The sequence below is a fragment of the Peromyscus leucopus genome, chromosome 3, assembly GCF_004664715.2.
Source record: "Peromyscus leucopus breed LL Stock chromosome 3, UCI_PerLeu_2.1, whole genome shotgun sequence".
Classification (NCBI taxonomy): Eukaryota; Metazoa; Chordata; class Mammalia; order Rodentia; family Cricetidae; genus Peromyscus; species Peromyscus leucopus.
The window spans coordinates 68,199,921-68,220,841 of NC_051065.1; the positions used below are offsets into that span (position 1 = coordinate 68,199,921).

At 43.8% G+C, this 20,921-nt stretch overlaps 1 protein-coding gene across 4 annotated transcripts in view; it reads left to right on the forward strand.

Moving 5' to 3' along the window:
* LOC119086172 (MAGUK p55 subfamily member 6-like) overlaps positions 1-20,921 on the forward strand; it is a 563,311-nt gene that overhangs the window by 1,515 nt on the left and 540,875 nt on the right. The window contains exon 1 of one of the 4 annotated variants that reach the window (XM_037203746.1): positions 16,789-16,951. The exons of 1 other annotated variant lie outside the window; for it this stretch is intronic. In XM_037203746.1, coding sequence (XP_037059641.1) covers positions 16,882-16,951 — 70 coding nt within the window. In that variant the 5' untranslated portion in view covers positions 16,789-16,881. Of the gene's footprint in view, positions 1-16,788; positions 16,952-17,236; positions 17,381-17,548; positions 17,739-20,921 lie in introns of those variants that run through there. 2 more of the 4 variants (XM_037203748.1, XM_037203749.1) reach the window with 2 other exon arrangements.

Sequence of the window (20,921 nt, forward strand, 5' to 3'; positions counted from 1 at the left end):
TACAAATGAAGAAACTATGTTTATCATGAGGCAATAGATAAGCAGGAGAAAGATGTTAGTCTACCCCTACCTCAGTCCTAACCCTAACCCTAGCCAATCCCAACCCTGACTAAGCCAGAACATTATGAATCCAAAAATTATTTTCCTTATTTACAAAAAAATCAGACATAAACAAAAACATATTAGGTTGTTAACCTGTGATTGACAAGAAAAACACTCACATATTAGCTCACACACAATGTAAGAACTAAGTGCAAGGACTTACTCCTACTCAGAAAGCACAGAGAAGGTCCTGTTCAAGTGGCGGAGGCAGATTGGAACAGTCAAAGTGTGGGTGAGTTGGAGTTGGTGGCCCAGAGCACAATGCCCAACACACAGATGTCTGCTGGATGAATGAGACATTTCATAGAGCAAAAAAGGTTCCCCATTCACTCTAAGCCTCTGGATAACTCTGATGTCAGAACTCAGCAGACGCTTAGAGGATTTAGGCGAAAGAAACATAATATTAAAATGTCCCTTAAAGCTCCAGAAAAGATGAATAGTTGTTGAAGACATCATTCAGGTTGACTTGCACTGATGTTCATGTCTTACAGCACAATGGCACAGGTGGAGAAGAGCATGTGTATAAGGCATGGACCAATCAATGCAAGTCAGGGTGACCAATAAACAGAGAGGAAAGAAACAGAGACACTAAGCATGGCAGCCCAAGCTGCTTTCATCGGCGGATTCCGCGAGAGTCAGGCTCACTGTAGCGCCTGCGCTTATGACCTGTCACCATGTCCGAGCGAGGGGCTGAGGATTAAAACAGACAAGACATCGGGTCATTCGTCTCAGTAGAATGCCGAATGCCCTTTATTGAAGGAGGGAAGAGGCCTTAAATACAGGTTTACAGTCCAGTGGGAGAACCCCGGAGGGAGGGCAGAAGTTCGCTACAGATGTTTTACATACTTGCATCCTAGCTGTTTACACCAATATGCAGGGTACATGAACAAGGAACTTCTGGTAAGCTGTTTAGTAGGAAGGAAACCAGCAGGGAATTAGCATAGGGAGGACACCTGATCAAGGTAGGCAAGCAAGGCAACAGCTACCCAAGGAGTGGGGTCAGGGCCCAACAGCTCACCTCTTCTGGTGTTAAATAATAAGCATGGGAAGGGAAAGGATTACTTCCTGGAGTCCTAAAAATGTGTGCTCTCCCCCTGCCCCCTTACATTCATTCTTACTGTGAGATTTTAAAATCTTCTGCTTTAGAGACAATGGGACCCAAGGAAATTATGTCCTTGTCAATGTTGGGTATGGAAGTGAACTGCTGTCATTTGTTAGAAAGACTCATGGGGCTGGAGAGGTGGTCCAGTGGTTAAGGACACTTGTTGCTCTTCTAGAGGACACAGTTTGGTCTCCAGCGTCCATGTCAGGAGATCTGATGCCCCCTAGTGGCCCCTGCAGGCATCCATACATGTGGTATACACACACACACACACACACACACACACACACACACACACACACACACACATCTAAAAAAGATAAAATGCTGGAGACATAGTTAAGACGTTAAGAGCACTGGCTGCTCTTCCAGAGTTTTTGGGTTCAACTTCTAGCACCCATGTGGCAGCTCATAACCATCTGTAACTCCAGTTCCAGGGAACTGCACACCTTCTTCTGACCTCCACCAGACATGCATGTGGTGTACAGACATACGTGCAAGAAAAACACCCATATGCATAAAATAATAATGATTTGAAAATAAATATTTTTTTTCCATTTTTTCAAGACAGAGTTTCTTGGTGAGCTCTGGCAGTCCTAGAACTAGCTCTGTAAACCAGACTGGCCTTGAACTCACAGAGATGTGCCTGCCTCTGCCTCCCAAGTATTGGGATTAAAAGCATGTATCACTACTTCTCCACAAATATATTTTTAAAAAGAATCACAGTCCAGGTTTCTCAGGCAGCACCATTATCTTGATGAAAATCATCACCATTTCAGCACTAAAGAAATTTGATTATGCAGCCCACAATGAGATGGCCAATGTTTTAGGACTGATACACTTTATTAATTCCCTAAGAGAAATATGGCCACACATAGCTACCGTGATCACTCGATTTTGTGAGAAAAATTTCCTTGAGGAGTCAGCTCACTTGTGACTAGGGCTTGATTTACATTGAATCAGAGTAACAGTCATGACTGATAAGTGGTGGTGACATGCGAGTGTGAACACCATCTATGCTGATGATAATAACAGCTAACGTTTATTGAGAGAACACTGCACGTCAGGCAATGCTCAGCGCATCATATCTAATTTAATCCTTGCCCCATGAGATCTTTTTTTCACTGCAGAGCTATACCTGCCAAGCAGATGACATATTGATGCCAATTAGCCAGCCCACTCCCCTTCCGGAACTCTCGCTAGCAAATTCTCAATCTGACTCTATTTTCCCAGGCTGCCCTATTCCTGCTCACAAACACTGTGGCCCATCTGTGACTAAGTAGTCTTCTAAAGGTCCTCAGTGAGTGAGAGCCAGCACATGCAACGGAACATTTCCCAAAGAATCACTATGACTTCAGAGTAAACCATTCCAAGTGATTTTATATGAAGTTAAGTCGTCTTATTATGGAACACACATGCAAAACTCAAACAGGTGTTAAAAGATAAGCCTGGGAGAAATTTCACACTTGAAATGACATCTTGAGAGCTCTCTTTTAGGGTGCTTGACAGAACAGCCTTAATATCACTGAGCAGTCACATCGATGACACTAAGAAGCTGTGGGATGAAGCCTAAGTTTCTGGAATTCTATGTGTATTTGTTTAGTGTCCTACAAGGCCGCCTCTTCCCCCTTGATTGAACTGGGCATTTCAGTTTCATGAGCCACATACTGGCAATTCACTCTTGGGTCCTGCCACTCGCTACCAGTTAATTTGGCCCCTTAGCATTTTTTCAAAATTAGAGTTTATTCTCTTGCTCTGGCTAAAAAGTGGAATTCAAACCTATGCAGAACTTTTTTTTTTAAAGCTAGAGAAACATAAAAGAAAAAACAGTTAATTTTCTTAAATTTTTCAATCAGATATAAAATTATTACCTAGCCACATGTGTGGAAGTTTTGGGCCTAACCCATGAACTAGACAGCAAATAATCTCTCAAAGACATACCAGTTTTTCATTCTTGCAAATGTTGGCATAAATACGGATATAGATATACAAACACACATGTACACATGTGCATTTTTATAAGATTTTCATATCACCATACCTAGTTTTAATTAGGTTACTTTTATAGTAATAGTATTTTATAAACATTTTATAATATTTTATCTACACCATAAAAGTTAAAACCTGAATAATAATTTATTTGAGAGACATGACATATATTATCTAATAAACCTGGAGATTTGGGGTGTTTTTAATTTCTCATTCTTACAAGGTTACTAAGATGAATATTTTTACAGGCAAATTTCTATGCCTATCTCTAGTTACTGCCTTCTTCTAGAAGTACTTTTAAATCAATATATTCCTCTTTGGGGGGTCAAAAGACATGCCTATGTTTAAGACTTTTGAAACACTGCTGTGTTATATCCTGGGAATATTTATACCAGCTTATATTTCCAAATGTATCATAAGATCATGTCTATTTTTCCAAACCCTACAGCACTAGGCACCTATTATTAGATATTTTAAGCTAATTTGTAGGTGCAAATTGATTTCTTGTTTTAATACGCCTTTGTAGTCTCCTGTGAGGGGAACATTCGCTGGAGCTCATCTCTCATGGTTGTTTCTTCTTGCCTGTTCCTCGGCCATTTTTCTATTGCTATGCTTACCTTCCCTCTTATTTGAACAGGTCTTAAAAAAATAAACCGCAGAGTGACTTTTTTTTATCTGCTACACATGATTCAGCGATTTTTCCACAGCCTGTAACTTGTTATTTTATTTATTCCTTGAGGACTGTGTTTTCTCCAGCCATATTTATCAATAATTTTATTTTATAATTCTTGTTCCAGTTCGGAGCTTTGGAAGTCCTCTACCCTCTATTCTTGACTTTTGATTCTAATTCTGAAGGCACACATCCCAAAACCATGTCAGACATATTCTGAATGTCTCTGGGTTTGAGAGAAGCAACATGATCCTTCAGGAGTGGTGACATGGTGCTCCGGGACAGAGAGGCAGGGACAGAGACGGAAGCAGGGACAAGGGAGAGGCTCAAGGCTACTCCAGTTCATTTGCATAATGCTGGAAGTCTTTAATGTAACAGTCAATTCTTTCTTTTTCTGACTTAATGGCTTTCTCTAATCTGATTCAAGATTTTGTTATTGTTGTTCAAGACAGGGTTTCTCTGTGTAGCCCTGGCTGTCCTAGAACTCACTCTGAAGACCAGGCTAGCCTGGAATTCAGAGGTCTGCCTGCCTCTGCCTCTCAAGTGCTGGGATTAAAGACATGTGCCACCACCCCACCTCCTGATTCACTTTTGAAAGCCTAAGCAGTCTGCCAGATTCTCTGGTACATCGGTCCCTTCTTAACAGTGAGTACTCAAAACTCACACAAGTAAGGAGAACTTGTTGACCTCCAGAAGGTCTCCACAGGACCTGAGCTGCTCCTGAAGCCAGTGGCCAGCTATGAGTCTGGTTGAGTGCCGAGAGAGGACTCAGTCTTCCGGGTGTTGTTATTCATACTTCAGACAAACTCTAGTTGTACACAGATTCAAACCCCTGCCCTGCACTAAGACCAAATCCCACTTCTGAAATCTATATTTGGTTCTTTTTTTAAAAAATTAGGAAAAATAGCAACTGAGACCTTCTAAGGCCCTCATCTTTGTCTAAATGCAAGCTGCTCCAATACACACAGCCCTGAGTGCCCAAAGACCACTTTTCGTTTCCACGTCGCTTTGAAAATCCCTCATTCTGCTCCATATAAGTTGCTCTATAATCATCCTCCGTCTGAGAGCCTTCCAGACCTCTTCTTCCTTCTCCATATTCAGACATCAAACACACAAGACCGTGTCGTGTTTGTGCTTTTGATCATCATTGCTGTTGCCTCCGTCCCAGCAGCCCTGGCTTGTCCCCCGGAAAGGCAGCATGCTGCAGAGAGAAAGGCACACCTGATTGGGATCAGGCTGGGCACGGAGTCCATTTATTGCTTAGCTAACCAGCACTGGAAACAGTAACTTGGTATTCCCAAGCCTAATTTCTCTTTAAAGCAGGAGTCCTATCTGCCTCCCATGCATGCAGTGAAGGCCCTCCACATCTTGTCTCCACAACAGTTACTCTCCCCTACTCTTTTCTGTTCTTTGGTTTTGACCAATGTCTCCTAATGTTTGTCTGGTCTCTTGACAAACATCCACATGACCATCAGAGTAGCTTTTCAACATCAGAAATCTGGTTTTAAAGAAGTGATGACACTTTTCCATTGGTCAGAGGACAAAGCCAGTTGACAAGTCTCCCTTTTTCCACTACATCATCTTTTAGATGCTTCCTGAATCCCCCACCAAACTATCAAGTCTTCCCGACTTCCTGGTCCCTGTCCATATCTCAGATCTTCCCTTTCCCAATCTTGTCTAACAAACAACGCCTTGTTACTCACTCCTTAAGTCCTGCCTTAAGCACTTGCAACACTAAGTAATTTCCTCTGAATGGTTTACATAGTTGAACTCACCTCCTTTTCTGTAGCAAATACTTGCCTCAAGTTGCCTGGTTTTGTTTCTGTTTTCATAGGTAGGAAAACCTGGTGCTTGGGGTATAAAGGAAATTGTTCACTCAGTAAATTACCAGTAGAGCCAAGATTCACCAGGCTGTCTGACCTTAAGGCCATGACTTAACCATTATGCAATACTCAGCTTGTCATTCAACACTCCAGCAGCTTCCTCGCTCATAAATGAGATAATTATATATTTCTCAAGATCTACAAAGTGTCTAGCTTGGTACTTGGAGCATAGTCAATATCTAAAAATAATCTGAGTGGTTTATTAAGGGTTGAAAATACTTGCCTGGGGCGGGGATAGCAAGGGGTGAACCTGTTACTTCCTTGATCTGCTCCGACAGCTGCTGAACGTTCTTTGCCCAATGCCTGTTTTGAATCTAACACGCTAGTCTCATTGACTCCCCATCGAGACTATAAATTCCACGAGGTCAGAATCACATCTCTCTTAGTTACTCTAGTTCCCAGCATACTCTCTGATATGTGTATTAGGTGCTTAAAAGAAATGTTAGTTGAACTGGTGAGTTCAGTAAGCACCCAGCTGGTGTAGCTGATAAAGCCAGAAAACAATACAAGCAAAGACTTTTAGGGACAAGTAGCCTACTCTGCAGTTAAAACTAAGGGTCATATTTTTCTAAAGCAACATATCACCAAGTTAGTGACCCAACATCTCACGAGACCTTACTACCTTTTCCATCTGTAGAATCCCATAAAAGATAGAACGTGAGAAAGTTTCCATGATTTTGCCTATATTCTCTTAGCATACTAAGATGTGATTAAGATGTAAGAAGAGAACAGAGAACATCAAACCCATAAAGATATGCAAATGATATTGATCTAATCAGTCATGTTTGCTGTCATAAAGGAGTCCACGATTATACACTGTTTCACATACCGTGCGAGCACTTCTGTAGGGTACAGCATCATCGTCAAACACCCGTCTGCGTGTGGTACCGTGCTAGGTGCCATGCAAAGGATTTTAATTAAAGCGAGGAAAGTCCCCAGAGTTTGGAAATCAGTTCACTCAAATAGACCTCTTGTAAAAATAAAAGGATTTCTGATATTCTGAGTCTTAAATGTGAAGAATTTGAGCATGCATTCCTGTTTTATTAACATTAATCAGCATACGTCATCAAGTACAAAAGGTAAACCCTAAGGATTATTAGTTTACTCGGCCAAACGTACATCTGTCCCTTTTAAATTTAACTAGATGTAGTTGTTTATACTGATTTCAATATATTCATGATAGGCGACTCAACACTCTGTTACAGATTTCAATTTTATAACTAAATGTATTGTTTGATTTTCTGTTTGTCTATGGTGTCTTTTTACCAAAGACTTCAGGGAGTCCGAGGTTCCGCATACGAAGTAATAGGGTTTGTTATGGTTTTTCACACATACTTTACATACCTGGTGTGGTGTCTCCTGCCTTTCTGCTCCTCTCTTCCATCCTCTGGTACCTCTTCTTGGACCCTTGCCTCTCAAGGAATCCTCTTTCCACTTCCATGCATCTGTATTCTTCCCCTCCCCCATCCCTCATCCTTCAAGCCTCTTGTCCCCCTTACGATCCCTTTTCTAATTTTGTGGCCTCTGCCCACACTCACACCCATAATTATACACATACAAAAATCCAGTGCTGGACTCTGCATACAAGAGAGCATGTGTGGTATTCTGAGTCTCGTTCCCTCACCTACAATACCCAGTTTCTGTCTTGGTGCAATGCAGTATTATCTTTTAATTTGTTACTTGGGTTTATTTTGTATGCAAAATACAATACTATCTATGATTTATGTTTGGGATTGCAATTTGAAAAATGTTTTGCCAATTATTATCATTCAATTTACTGAGTGTACCAAATTGTCTCTGCTCATTAGCAATAATACCTTTTGCATTCTCAAATCTCCATATGTATATAGCCTACTTCATAGCTATTCTGTGTGTTTGTGTATGTACATGTTTGTGTGTGTGTGTGTGTGAATGCTTCTGGAGGGTAGATTGAGGTCTTCCTCAATCTTGGTTCATCTTTTTTGAGATGGTCTGTCACTGAACCTGGATCTCCCTGATTTGGCGAGGTTGTCTGGCCAGCGTTCTCCAGAAACACCCCTGCCTCTTTCTCCCCAGCACTGGTACCATAAGCACATGCCGCAACGCAAGGCCTGGGTGCTGGTGTCTGAACTCAGGTCCTCTCGCTTGCACAGCAAGTGCTTGACTAACTGAATGGTCTTCCCAGCCCCACTAGCTATTTTTTTTAAATAAACTGGCTGTGCTTCCACTAATACTCCAGTATAAGCTCATGGTAGCTTTATATTTCAGTTCAATACAAGACACACTTGCAATTGTGAATGGAATGTTTTTTACAACCAACGAATTAATTACATATATGGAAAACTAATTGCATTTTCTGGACTTTAATCAGATGTAACTAGCTCCTTTAGTTGATCATCTTGACTCAGTCAGAGAGACAATCTCATTACTAGTAAATGCCTTCTCTCCTTTCAATGCTAATACCGTTCCTCTTATGTACCTCTTTCTTGTCTTATTGCACTGGCTAGCACTTCTAGATCAGTGCTTTAAAATAGCATATAAAATGGAACTGGGTCTTCTTTGGATGGGAAAATAACTGTACTATGAGCATTCTTGGTATATAATTAAGGTCAATTAATGAATGAGTATTTGTTTTTCTACAGCTATTGTGAAAACAGTAATAGTAAACAGTCAACCTCTCTTTGCAGAAAGCAATGGTGTTGGTATCTTATAGGCTTAATTTGTAACCCTGAAAATATCCTGCAAGGTAGGATGGGAAAAGGGGGCATTTTCCCATTGAAAAACATTCTCAGGTCACAAGTAGTGTTTCCAGAGTAGAACTTAGAACTTCTGAATTCTCCTTTTCTACCACCTGTTACCTGACTGCTATGATGGTTTAGAGCTGGCAGTTGTAAATATATCTGATTAGACAGTTGGTGAATGGTTGCAGTTATATATTTTAATATTCTCTGAGTAACTATTCAAAGTGTTAGAATTGTATATTGACTTAGAATAAGATGAATCATAATTATTTCCTAATTTTAAAAAATTGGAATGAATCAAACAAATATTAACCTTAAAAAAGAATGTCAGTGCCAAAAAAAGAATGTCAGTGCCTTATAATTATTTACCTAACTATATCATGCAATCATATATTTTTCTAACTGCACCATTTCATAAATACATAACTTATCCAAATCAACTGTTCTTAAGTTAGACTGAGCTGCTGAAAAGTGGCTTGAAATTCAGCTCAAATTAGTTTAGTTTTAAAAGGATCTCATGACTTTATATAAGCAGAAAAATCCAAAATGAAGATTCTTTTTTTTTTTATGAATTTCTCCGAGTGTTCAAGAAAAGAATACAAACATACACATAAGAGAACATCTGTCCCCTCCCCCGACACTCTTTTCTCTACCAGCCATGAAAACCTAAACTGTTCTTGATTTAGGTAACATACCTATTTCTCTGTGGCTGAGGGTGATCAGTGATCCAGTGTTCTGATTGGCCAGACCTGGTCTATATATATAGCTGTTTGTTATGAGTTACAAGCTCTTCACTATTTAAACATATGTGTCCTTGCAAAATTAAACTACCCCCAAGGTGATGTGGTTTGCAGGTGTGTCCATAACAAAAAGCATTAGATCCTGAGGACGGAGCCCATGTGAATGGGATTAGCCACCTTGTAAAAGAGTCTGGAGGAAATCTTTGGCTTCTCTTCTGTGTAAGGACACCATGACAAGGAGTCATCCACAAATAAAGATGAATAGGAGACATTCAAGTAATACATAACAAAAACATAGAAATTAGGTTACAAATAATTAAACAGCTCTAGTTAGCCACAAACCTCCCTTAAGATAATTAAACTACAGCGTTAATTATGTTTCCCCCCAAGATAGAGAAAAGGAACCCTTTTCTCTGTACCCGCCAGGCTCTCTGAGCAACTGATTCTGAGATGGTTTGGCGTGTCTATTAGTAAGTGGCCTTGGATGGACACCAGTGGAAGGAGGAGCCAGGAGTGGACGACGTGGGCAGAAGGAGCTATCAATGACAAAGCAGGCCTGAATGACAGTCTCAGCTGTTACCTGGGTGGTTGCTATGTTAGTGTGGTATGTGCTGACCTTTAAACACTGACCACATCCTACGGAGGAACAGAAACTTTGAAAAAATGCTGGTTTGGGAGAGCAACAAGACGATTCAGCAGATGCAAGCGTTTGCTGTGCGAGCCTATCTGAGTTCCAGAAAGGTGGAAGGAGAGAACCAACTCCGCAAAGTTGTCCTCTGCCTCCACACAACACACACACACACACACACACACACACACTACCCTAGAGTTATTTTTATTATTACTTAGAAATATTTAATACTTTTATTCCTTTTTATGTTTTGAAAACAGTTTAGAAAAATGTGCACTTTGGTATCATGTAGTTCTACTGCAGCAACAAAACCCGAGTGGCTTTACCCAGATTCTACTCTGCTAAAATGCACGCACCCTGTAAGTTTGCAGATCATGGTGACGAATCCAAGTTAAATAACATGTTATGGAGAGCCCTTCATTGTGTGACTTGTACTATAATTCATTCCGCTTGAACTGGCCCGAGACTTCCCAAACACTCTGTACGTGCAATGTGAGAGCGAGCAGGGGCTGCCCCGGCACCGCCTTCCACACTGCCTTGCGCTGGGGCCTGTGCAGGTGAACTGAACTCCTCTTCACTCACCCCCTCGCTGTAAAACACAGTATAATGATGACGGCAAGGGGAAACGGGTGTTCCACGTGTTTCTTTGCTTTTGTTTTGTTGAGATGAGGTCTCACTGCGTAGCCCAGGTTTGCCTGGGACTTACTAGGTAGTCCAGGCTGGATGAAAACTGGAAGTCTTCCTGTAGCAGCTTCCCAAGTGCTTGGATTTCAGACATGTGACACTCAGTCAGAGGGAACACTCTGAGAAGCATAAGACTGTGTCTTTGTGTAGGTGTGAACTCACTGGCAGTGTTATTCAGTATGATTATCAAGGCAAATCTTTCATATTTGTAAATAGCCTTGATATTTTAAAGAGGAACTAAGCACCCTGTACTTCCTACCATGGTAGTAGCATCTCTTTGTAATGGGCCATTAACTTCCAGGATTTTGAACAGCCAAAACGGTTTGCCCTGGTCATACCCCACTACTACTACTTTTTAAAACAAATGTCTTAACTATCTGCTTTGCTTCTTCATGCCCTGGTTTCACCCTCCCGGCGCCTCCCAGAGTCTCGGGAGGAGCGTATCACCTCCATGGTGTGACCTTGTGCTTTAATGCTTAATCACCATTAAGACTCTCTTTTGGAAAATACCTCCTCTGCCCTACAGGACTATGTCTCTCGGCTTCTCCAATGAGGTCAGGACACTATACAGACACCTTATAGATGCTTACAGGCTTCTGTTTGTTTTAATTTCCATTTTTGTGCCAGTTAAAATCTTTTTTATACCTGAGTAGAATAGTTATTTTCCCTTTATACAGCTTATAGATAGGAGTGGTGTGACTTAGAAGTGAACTTGAAAGGAGAACTCCAAAGGGTTAATTAGACGTCCATGCTGTTGCAGGATAAACTCAAGCAGCTTTGCTAGGCTCCCTACCTGAAGTCTGATTGTCTTTGTCAGACTTCTTCAGCTGTGCCCTGTGTATTCAGAAATAAGCATTCAAGTATAGGGAGCAACTTCCTTTTTCCTGCTTCATGTTCTTAACTTGTTAGTCCACCAACCAACAACGTTATTCCAATGAATGAGTACCTACTGTATACAGCACTTTGCCAAATGCTGCAAGGCTTCTTGTGCACAGCACCCTGGACTATCATCTGCAAGCAAGGCACGGTTGGAGCCTGGATAATGGTGGGGAAGGAAAGTGAAGGGAGATATTTGAACATAACTGATGCTTTTATAAAGCAGAACAGAAAAGGGCCAGAAAAGGCCATCAAAGTATTGCAGCAACTCACAGGAGGGCAGTCACCTCTGTTTGGGATGATGCAAAAGAGATTTCAAAGACGAGGCAGGGGAGATGAGCATAACAGTCTGGATTTTTGCCCGCAGAGATAGGGGAAGACATACCTACAAAATACAAGGGCCAGACATACAGTGGTGCAAGACTGGAGTGACTAACGTCCCGCTGGGGAACCTTGACCATCGTGAGTGGCTTTAGGAGTGGAGTCCCATAGGCAGTAGAGACAGGGATGAAATGGCTGACCTCCCTGGTGAAGAGTACAGACTAAATTAGGGCAAGGAGACCTTCAGGTGAAAAAGAGGAGTCAAAGGAAATGGACAAAACCATCCTTTCCTATAGCTCTCAGTGGGCTCTGGGAGGACTGGCCCAGGCTCAATGTGTGCGTTAGGGCAGCCAGAGGGAGGCCGTGAAAGCAATGCATGGCAGGAATGCGAGCAAAGGGGATGAATGAGGGAGGCTAGACGTAGCAAATTTATTTTAGTCGTGTTAATTGGAACTGTGATCGGCTTATCCAGATGGAGATACTCAAATCTCAATATGGAGTTGAAAACAAGCCCGGAAGGAGAGTAGACAGATAGAGGCTTGGGAGCCCTGGAGCAGCAGCCTCTAAGCATCTGAGAGAGCCTTCCTATCTTTTCATTCCACATTTTCCCCTCAGAAATCCTCCTTGTTCTTAGTAGAGCATGTTTATTGAAGGGATGGGAGAAGAACACAGCAAGAGCACAGAGTCGGAACAGTCAGATACACACAGTACCGGTGAAGGGACAGAGAGGCTCACAAAGCAGGGCTGGGGACCGGGGTGGGGGGGCACACCCCCTTAAACCCTGCAGAGAGGTCAAGTGAACACTATCTAAGTGAAGACCTTCTGGTGCTCATATGATTCTATTGTCTCCTGTTGAGATGTCTGCCACAGCAGTTATGTGATACTTTAATAGCACCGTATTCTGTATCATCAGGTAGGAGCTGATGTTAATGTTTTATTCCCAGCATTTCCCACCAATAAATGGGTGAATAAATAAACAGTATATGAATGGAATTGTCAATGCTGACAAGGTAAAGAGTAGTTTCACTAAACAGGTGGGCATAGAAACCAAATTTCAATGTCTAAAGTACAAGAATATGACACACAGATATATATATTCTTTTGTAAGTAAGAAAGAAAAAACTAGCACTTAAGTTCTTACAGTTGAGGACTTGAATTGTAATGATTTCTGAAATGAACTGCCATTGTGTTCTTTAGATAGCTAGTTTAGAGGAGAAAATTCTGCTAAGGAAACAGTTCTGTTTATTTTGGATTGTCCGTTGACCAGTGAGAATTCAGGGAGATTAAGATGACAGGAAAGCCCGGCGGTGGTGGCGCACGCCTTTAATCCCAGCACTCGGGAGGCAGAGCCAGGCGGATCTCTGTGAGTTCGAGGCCAGCCTGGACTACCAAGTGAGTTCCAGGAAAGGCACAAAGCTACACAGAGAAACCCTGTCTCGAAAAACCAAAAAAAAAAAAAAAAGATGACAGGAAAAGGCCCCGACAGCTATCTATGAAAGCAAGATTAAAACAATATTACCCACAGCCAACTGTGGTCCCTGGCTTTGTGAAACCTGTGCTGTCAGGATGCTCAGAGATTTGGGAACCTGGTGATCTCCAGGCATCCAGATGAGACTAATCTGGGGAAGCTTTGGAAAGGAGATAAATTTAAGCTGTTTTGAAAGGAGACTATTCTAGTCAATTGGCAAAGAGTCTTACAGCACAGGATTAGGTATTTTAATTTGATGACCTGAGATAATTGGGAGCTACTCCAGTGTTGTGAAAAGACCATGTAAATGTCCCCTGGAAGATGACTCGTTTCCATAGCTCCTACCCCTGCTGTACTATCTGGAGAGCCCCAAAGCACCCTGATCCACAGGCTGCACCCTAGGCCAATGCATCTAGGGAGGGACCTGAGCATTAGTGGTGTTGGTTTGGGTCTTCTTGTTAAGTTCTTAGGGTGATCTGATAGTCAAAATGGAATGCAGGATACATTTCTCTTCGTGTAGGGTAAACTATAAGCAGGTATGATACAGGCTAGAATTAGAAAGGTTAGCAAGAAGGCTGGCACAGGGGAGTCTGACCTAGCTTTGTGTACAGAGATAAAAGAGTGAGGCTAAAGAATTCTGGAGGGAGCCGCGCTTGGCCTGTGTGACGCTTGTCAGTTGCAATTTTTCACAACGCTATCCTCTAAGAACACTGCAGTTCTTATGATGGATCACTTGGAAAATGAGCAAATAGGATGTGGATTTTTTTTTTTTTTTTGGCTAAACTTTGGGGGCTCTTGCTCTTAGCAAAATTCTCTACTTCTAGACATACTACCAGCATATTTGGCAAGAGGACTCAATACCATTATTTAAACTTTTACTTAAATACTTTAAATTTTTTATTTTATTTTTTATGTATATGGGTGTTTTGCCTGTATATATGTACGAGCATCACATGCATTCCTGGTGCCCCCAGAGGCCAGAAAAAAACGTCAGATCACCTGGAATAGGGGTTGTGGATAATTGCGAGCTGCTGTGTGGGTGCTGGGAATCCAACCCAGGTCCCAGCAGCAAGTGCTCTCAACCACCGAGTTATCTTTCCAACCTCAACTTTTATTTATATTTGAGGGAAGAAAATAAAAGCTAACCATGGATGTTTAGATTAAGAAAATCAAAATTGCGATTTTTTCTGGTTGACTTACAGCAAGGCTGTAGTGAAATTGTGATCCATTTAGACTTGAAAGTTTAGATTAACCTTGGAGGAAAAGGAAAGCGAGACAGTTAAGAACACTGAAGAGAAAGACTCAATGTCATTTTCAATCGTAACTGTCTCTTTCCCTAGACTGGAGCTTTTGTAAGAGGTGTGGGAAATGGATGGGCAGTGTTTCAGGAAGGGTAGTCTCTCAGGAAAGTGAGCTGGCAGGTGAGGGCGGGGGCTTTCAGTGTTCACATCAGATCATTTTCAATTGGCTCTGGCATATCCCAGTTTAAAAGTTTAGAGGAAGGGCAGAATGTCACAAGGTGGGCTATTATTTATAAGAAGTACTGCTTCATCGCATAACTGGGATAGGAGTGTTGGATGAAACGGACACTGACAGAAAACTCCACCGGCAAGAGCTCCCAGGAAAGAAGCTATTGAAGACAGTTATTGAAGTGAAATCGTTTCTGTGATCCCGAGGATGAGCCTTGCAACAATGATCGGCCTCTGTCTCTAACTGCTGTCAGTGTTTAGAGAAAAGATTCGGAACTCTCAATGAAATGCACTTATTTCTGCTCTGAGATGCCAGGTCAAGGACCAGTAGGGCTGGTCCTAGAGACTGACATGCTGTGAGTTGACAGGTATAGGGAGTGTGCTTCCTCCTCACAACTTAGCCTCAGGTAATTTCATGTTTGTAGGAACTGAAAGGACAGTGTGGCAGGTTAGTACACTGTTCCCACGAGACCTTTGCAAAAATAAAGGTACAATACAGGAAGTAGCAGCATACATACCCAGAAATGACATTCACTACCTGCTCCTCCAGAGCAGCTCAGGGCAGGTTCACTACTGGGTTGAAAAGGGTGTGGTGCGGTGGGAGCCCAAGGGAGACTAGATGAAAGTTCCAGGTCTGGGGTAGGGCAGGCGCCACTGAGTATCCAGAAAAGTAACGAAGACCCAGAGAATGCATGCCATCTTGAGAGGACTACTGTGCTTCCCTTTTGCCTGTGCCTTCCCATACCACTGGGCATCTGGCTCACTCCATCACATTTCACCAGGCAGGCTTAGCTACAGGGGGCCATAATACCTACCCAGAGTTATTCTGTGCTCCTTGGCACATTCTGCTCTTCTTAATTGCTTCCAATTTCCCTTTCTCAGGTTTGCTGTTCTGGGAAAGAAGGTTCTAAATTAACGCTCTACAAAGTCCCCCTACATGTTGGTTTGCAAAATTAATGATCCTCACGGCAGAGCAAATTAATCTTTGATGCTTGGTTGACGCTAAAGACAAAACTCACTGGGGCCCTCTTAATACACCGAACCAGTGTTTCCCCCCTCCTTTCCATGCCTGCTACACCCACGGAGGAGACAGTGCATCTCATCTCGGAAGTCCATCTCCGGATCTCATGGCCAGTTTGTGAAGCTGTGCAAGGTGATCAGAAGCCAGGAGAGGGAGGCTAAGCAGGAGAAGCCACCGGATGGATGGTCACAGTAGTTTTACTTGCACTTTCTACATCCACTGAGGATACATGTTGTTCCATTGAAAGAACATGTAACACTTGCTTCAATTTTAGGGAGAACATGACAGCTTCTTCGAGAGCCCATAGCACGGGTCTGAGGACTCGCAGAGAGATCTGGGGGGGGGGGGGGGCGGGGGGGATTAGAAGCTCTCGCACTGCCTTGCTGTGTTTCTAGCCAGAAGCGTCTGCTGCTACATTGCACTCTGCTCGGTTCCTTTCAGCCGAGCAATTCAAGCTACACTCTGGTTAAAAGGACACTTTTTGATAGGGCACCCATCCACCATCAGCCCACTCCGCGCAGGGTCGCGGCTGGAGGCACCGCACATCGCCTCCTTCCAGGTCTGGGAAGGCCAGATGTTTGGGAGGGTCTGGCTGGCTAAGCTGGCTTCCGGAGCCCGCCCGAGCCCTCGCTCTGTGAAAAGGAGCTAGTGGCCTTTGGGTTATCGGTTGTGAACCGTACTCTCCGGTTTGGGCCTCTGGGAGAAAATTCAGACCCCCGCCAAGTCCTCCTCCGAGCCAGGGTGGGATGAGAGGGAGGCGGGCGCAGGCTTCAGGACGCCCGCGTCTCCTTTGTGCCATAGCCGCTCTCGGCCTGTTCCCCGCTCCTCTCCCACTGAACGCCGCCGAGGACGCGCGCCGGGCCAGGGCGACCCTAAGGGACCGGCCCGCGGGCCCTCTGGCGGCAGCACCTGGCGGCGGGGCCACGGCCGAGGGGCGGGGCCCGGGCGGGCGGGTGGGCGGGGGTGTGTGTGTGGGGAACCTCCGCGCGCACTCGTGCGCGCGCTCCCCGGCGTCCGGCGCACGCGCGAGGCCAGGAGGAGCGCGCCCCAGCGGCGGCGGCGGCGGCGGCGGCGGGAGCGGAGCGGCTGAGGGAGGCTGGCCGCGCGGGCCGGCGGGCAGCAGCGGCGCCCGGAGCCGGGCGGAGGGCGAGGCCGGCGGGGACGGCGGGAGCTGCCCGCCCGACCGCGAGCCCCCGAGTCGGTCGATGGGCTACGCGGCGCCCGCGGCTGAGAAGAGGAGCGGCGGCGGCGCGGAGGCGGCCGAGGTGCGAGCCGGTGAGTGGCGGCTCCACGCGGTGCGGTAACGGCCGGCTCCGGCGGCGCCCCAGCCCGGCGGCGCCACGCGGGCCCCGCCCCTGCCACCTGGGCGCGGGAGCCACGGCGTGTCCCGCCGGCGCCCCTCGCCCCACGCGCTCCCGCGGGCCGCCCCTTCCGGGCGGGGCCGGCCGCCTCCCTCTGCGGCGCGAGCGGTCCAGCGTGGACCGGAGCGGGCGGGCGGGCGGGAGGGCGGCTCTGGCTGACACCTTTGGGGGGGCTCCGAGGTCCCGGGGAGGCGGCTTGCTGCAACTCCGGCTGCCACTTCCGAGCCACGAGGTTCCAGTTGTTTGGCCAAAGTGGCCGTGGGCGAGCACACGCCTCTGCGGGGGCGGTCGCCGCTCAGCGCGTGCTCTCGGAGCCTGGGCACCTTTGCCTGGAAGCAGAAAGGTGCCTGCCTGCCTTCTCGTCCCTTCTGTTCTGGCCGGGCAGCGGACCTGGGGGCAGTAGATGGCAGAGCCGACAGCGCGGTGACAGCTTGTGGATTGGTTGGGGTGTATTTTGTTATTCATTTTCTTGCGGGGGGTACTTTAAAAAAAAAAAACCAACAACAACACTTTATTGGGACTTTATTTTCAAGCTGCCAGTTCCTGGGATCGCAGCTCGAGATACAGCGTTCATTAAACTCCCCTTTTCTGGGGCGAGCATTTGTGTAGGTGGGAAGGAGGGGGGTGAGGAAGAGACTCGGAAGGCTGTCGGTGAGAAGCTCAGAAAATTCTCCGCATTACTCAAAAAGCAGCCGGTTAAGGTCAGGCTAGCCATGCTTTTACTCTTTCCTACGCCTCTGGGAATTCTTGGAATTTTACTTTAGCCTTCCTGAATGGGGTTCCTTGTCATAGCTGACAATATTCGGGGTGCGTTAAATTGCTCTTCTCTTGGACTATGATTTAGCAGGCATGTCTTCCCGTGTAGTCGTTCAGATGATTTTTTTTTTCTTGAAACTTACATATGTCTCATGTTAGGCGAGGTAGTACACCGTTACCGAGGCTGAGATAGTTTTGGTACACTGGTCAAACAAGGAACCAGACATTGGCTGTGCAGTTATGATAAACTGCTAGGCCTGGTTACAGTTTTGTGTTCAGAGGTCTTATTACTCTGTAAACAAGTAACTTTGGGGATTGTTTCATTTTGAGGTCATTTATATCTTAAAGCCTTCATATATTTAAATTATTGTTTAAATACATGTATTGCCTTTTAAGGTTCATGTTTCTTTTATTCCAAATTAGTGTTACATAATGCACAAATGGTAACACTTTGAATTGCTCTATTTTGTCCTATGGAGACTACAGGCTATGTAGGAGGGTGTGTGTCTTTTGCAAATTATGCCAGTGAGTTCCATTTCCACCTTGGAATATTGAAATCTGTATTTTTTTTTTAAGTTTTGAGGCAAAAATATAAAGCTGTTGTGGTTAAATTAAGTCGGATAGCACTATATAAGACAATTCTTTTTTATCTTCAGGAAAAATGTTGGATTTTATAATTTCCTTAAATATTTGAGGGAACAGTTTGCTTTTTTTTTTTTTTTTCTTTAAATTTCCTGAGGCTCATTTCATGCTGAAATTGTGTTAGACTACCCAGGCTGCTTCCTCTCCTTCACCTTTAAGCATGAGACTAAAAACAGAAAAGGAGAAAGAAAATCATGAGGCTCTGGGTAGCCGTTTTATAATGTTTTAAAATTGCTTGTTTGAATATTTACTATACCTATAAGGCTTTACTACTGAATAATGGATGATTAGCAGAAGACAACAGATGTTTTAATTAAATGCTTTGCACATTTTGGACATCTGAGCTTTATCAAAAGTGGGTAGCATCAGCAAATCATTGCTGAGAGTTGCAAACAGTTTAGTGATCACGCTAGTCTAGTCGGAGATCCTCGGGTGATTAAAACACCAAGAAAATAAATACTGAGAGAGGTAGGAAGACCTGTTTGTATTGTTTATGTCATTTAGTCAATTCCGATTACTGGTGGCCTAAAGGGAACTTCTGTAAATTCTAAGTTAGGTATATAATAACACTGATGAATTTTCTTTTCCAGTGTATTTCATTTGATACGTAACTATATTTGTATCAGAACTTGGCTTCAAGTAAATGTAGTTACCCACAAAGGATGTGCTGATATTTAGAGACGGTTGAGCAGAGTTGAAAAGTACTCAACTATCTGAGATATCATCATGCCTAGAAGATGTTAGAAAAATTATTGTAGTTTTGTTTTACTGTTAGGTTGTTTTTCTTTCAAAGCAACAGTAATTCTCTGTTCATAAACATCACATCTTAAAGCACAAAAGACCCTCTACTATTGTGGTACTAGTATTTGATTACATTTTTCTCTAATTGTAGGCATCAGCTTTGCTTCAGAGTATTTTGGGTTAGCTTCAAAGCAGCAGCAGTGATTGCCCCACACTTTGCTAGTATTCGTGTGTGACCACTTGGGGGAGCCTTTGCAGTTCATCTCAACGGGATCACGGCTCTGCTTGCACTGGCTGCTAATCATCCTGGGCACTTGGCCAAACTGCTGGAGAGTGTGCTGAGGAGGATGCATTCAGAACCAAGTCTTGATCTCAGTGTGTAATGACTTTTCCTTTAACAACTCACACTCCACTCACAAAGTACCTCTCCTTATAGACTGTTATTAACAGTGTACTTTTTGAACTACTGTTAAATGGGCTAACTAAATAACCATGAAACATAAGATTCATGAATGCATTATAGCTTTCAGAGGTCGGATGTTACTGGCATTAATCTTAGAAGCAGTGTAGGTTTAATTACTTGTTTAATGTACACAGATATTAGTTGTCTTGAAGGATCTGGAGAGATCATCACTCTTGTTTGAAGTATACTAATTCCAAACCTTTTAAAGCAGATTGGCCTCCTTTTGAAAGCTTTTAGGGGAGGAGATATCAAAGCATCCCTTATAGTTAAGTTTGTGTTCATTTCCCTACAGAAGGAAAGGCGGTCTTCTGGCAGCGCCATGGAGATTAGGTTAAAGATCTATACCTTTTGGTCATTAAATTATGATTATCCCTACCCAGTATAATAAAGTTGGATTTCTGCATTCTCTTTTCTGATAATATTTAACCTTGTTGTGGCCATTTCAGAAAGTGAGCTCAGTAAACAAAATAAAATACATTTTTAATAGGTAGAGAGAAGTTAACTTTTATGATTTTCCTTAATTATGATAGAACTCAGAGACCATTCTCAAGTCTTTTTCATGGTACATAATGACTAACAATTCACATAATCACTAACAATTTGGAGTTGTTCCCACCTTTCTAAATTGCTTTGGTTTTCCTTTAAGATTATTTTGCTTTTATCCTAAAATTCCTATCTTTTTTTTTTTTTTTTTTTTGGTTTTTCGAGACAGGGTTTCTCTGTGTAGCTTTGCGCCTTTTCCTGGAACTCACTTTGTAGCCCAGGCTGGCCTCGAACTCACAGAGATCCGCCTGGCTCTGCCTCCCGAGTGCTGGGATTAAAGGCGTGCGCCACCACCGCCCGGCCTAAAATTCCTATCTTTTCGGTAGTGGCCCATGCCTTTAATCCCAGCACTCCGGAGGCAGAGGCAGGAAGATCTCTGAGTTCAAGACTAGCCCTGGTCTACAGAGCAAGTTCCAGGACAGCCAGGGCTGTTACATAGAGAAACCCTATATCAAAAAACAAACGACCCCCCCAGATTATTAATTTTGTATGTGTATGGGTGCGCCTGAGTGTATGTGTGTGCCACATATATGTGGTGCCCTTAGAGCCTAGGACAGGCCATTGGATCCCCTGAAAGTGGATTTACAGGTGGTTGTGAGCCATCCCACATGGATGCTGGGAACTGAACTCCAGTCCTGGAAGAGAAGCAAGTGCTCTTAACTGTAAGCCATCTCTTCAGCCCCTCTTTCTAAGTGTGACATCCCAGAAGAAAAATGTTCACTTGTTGCTAGATGCCCTG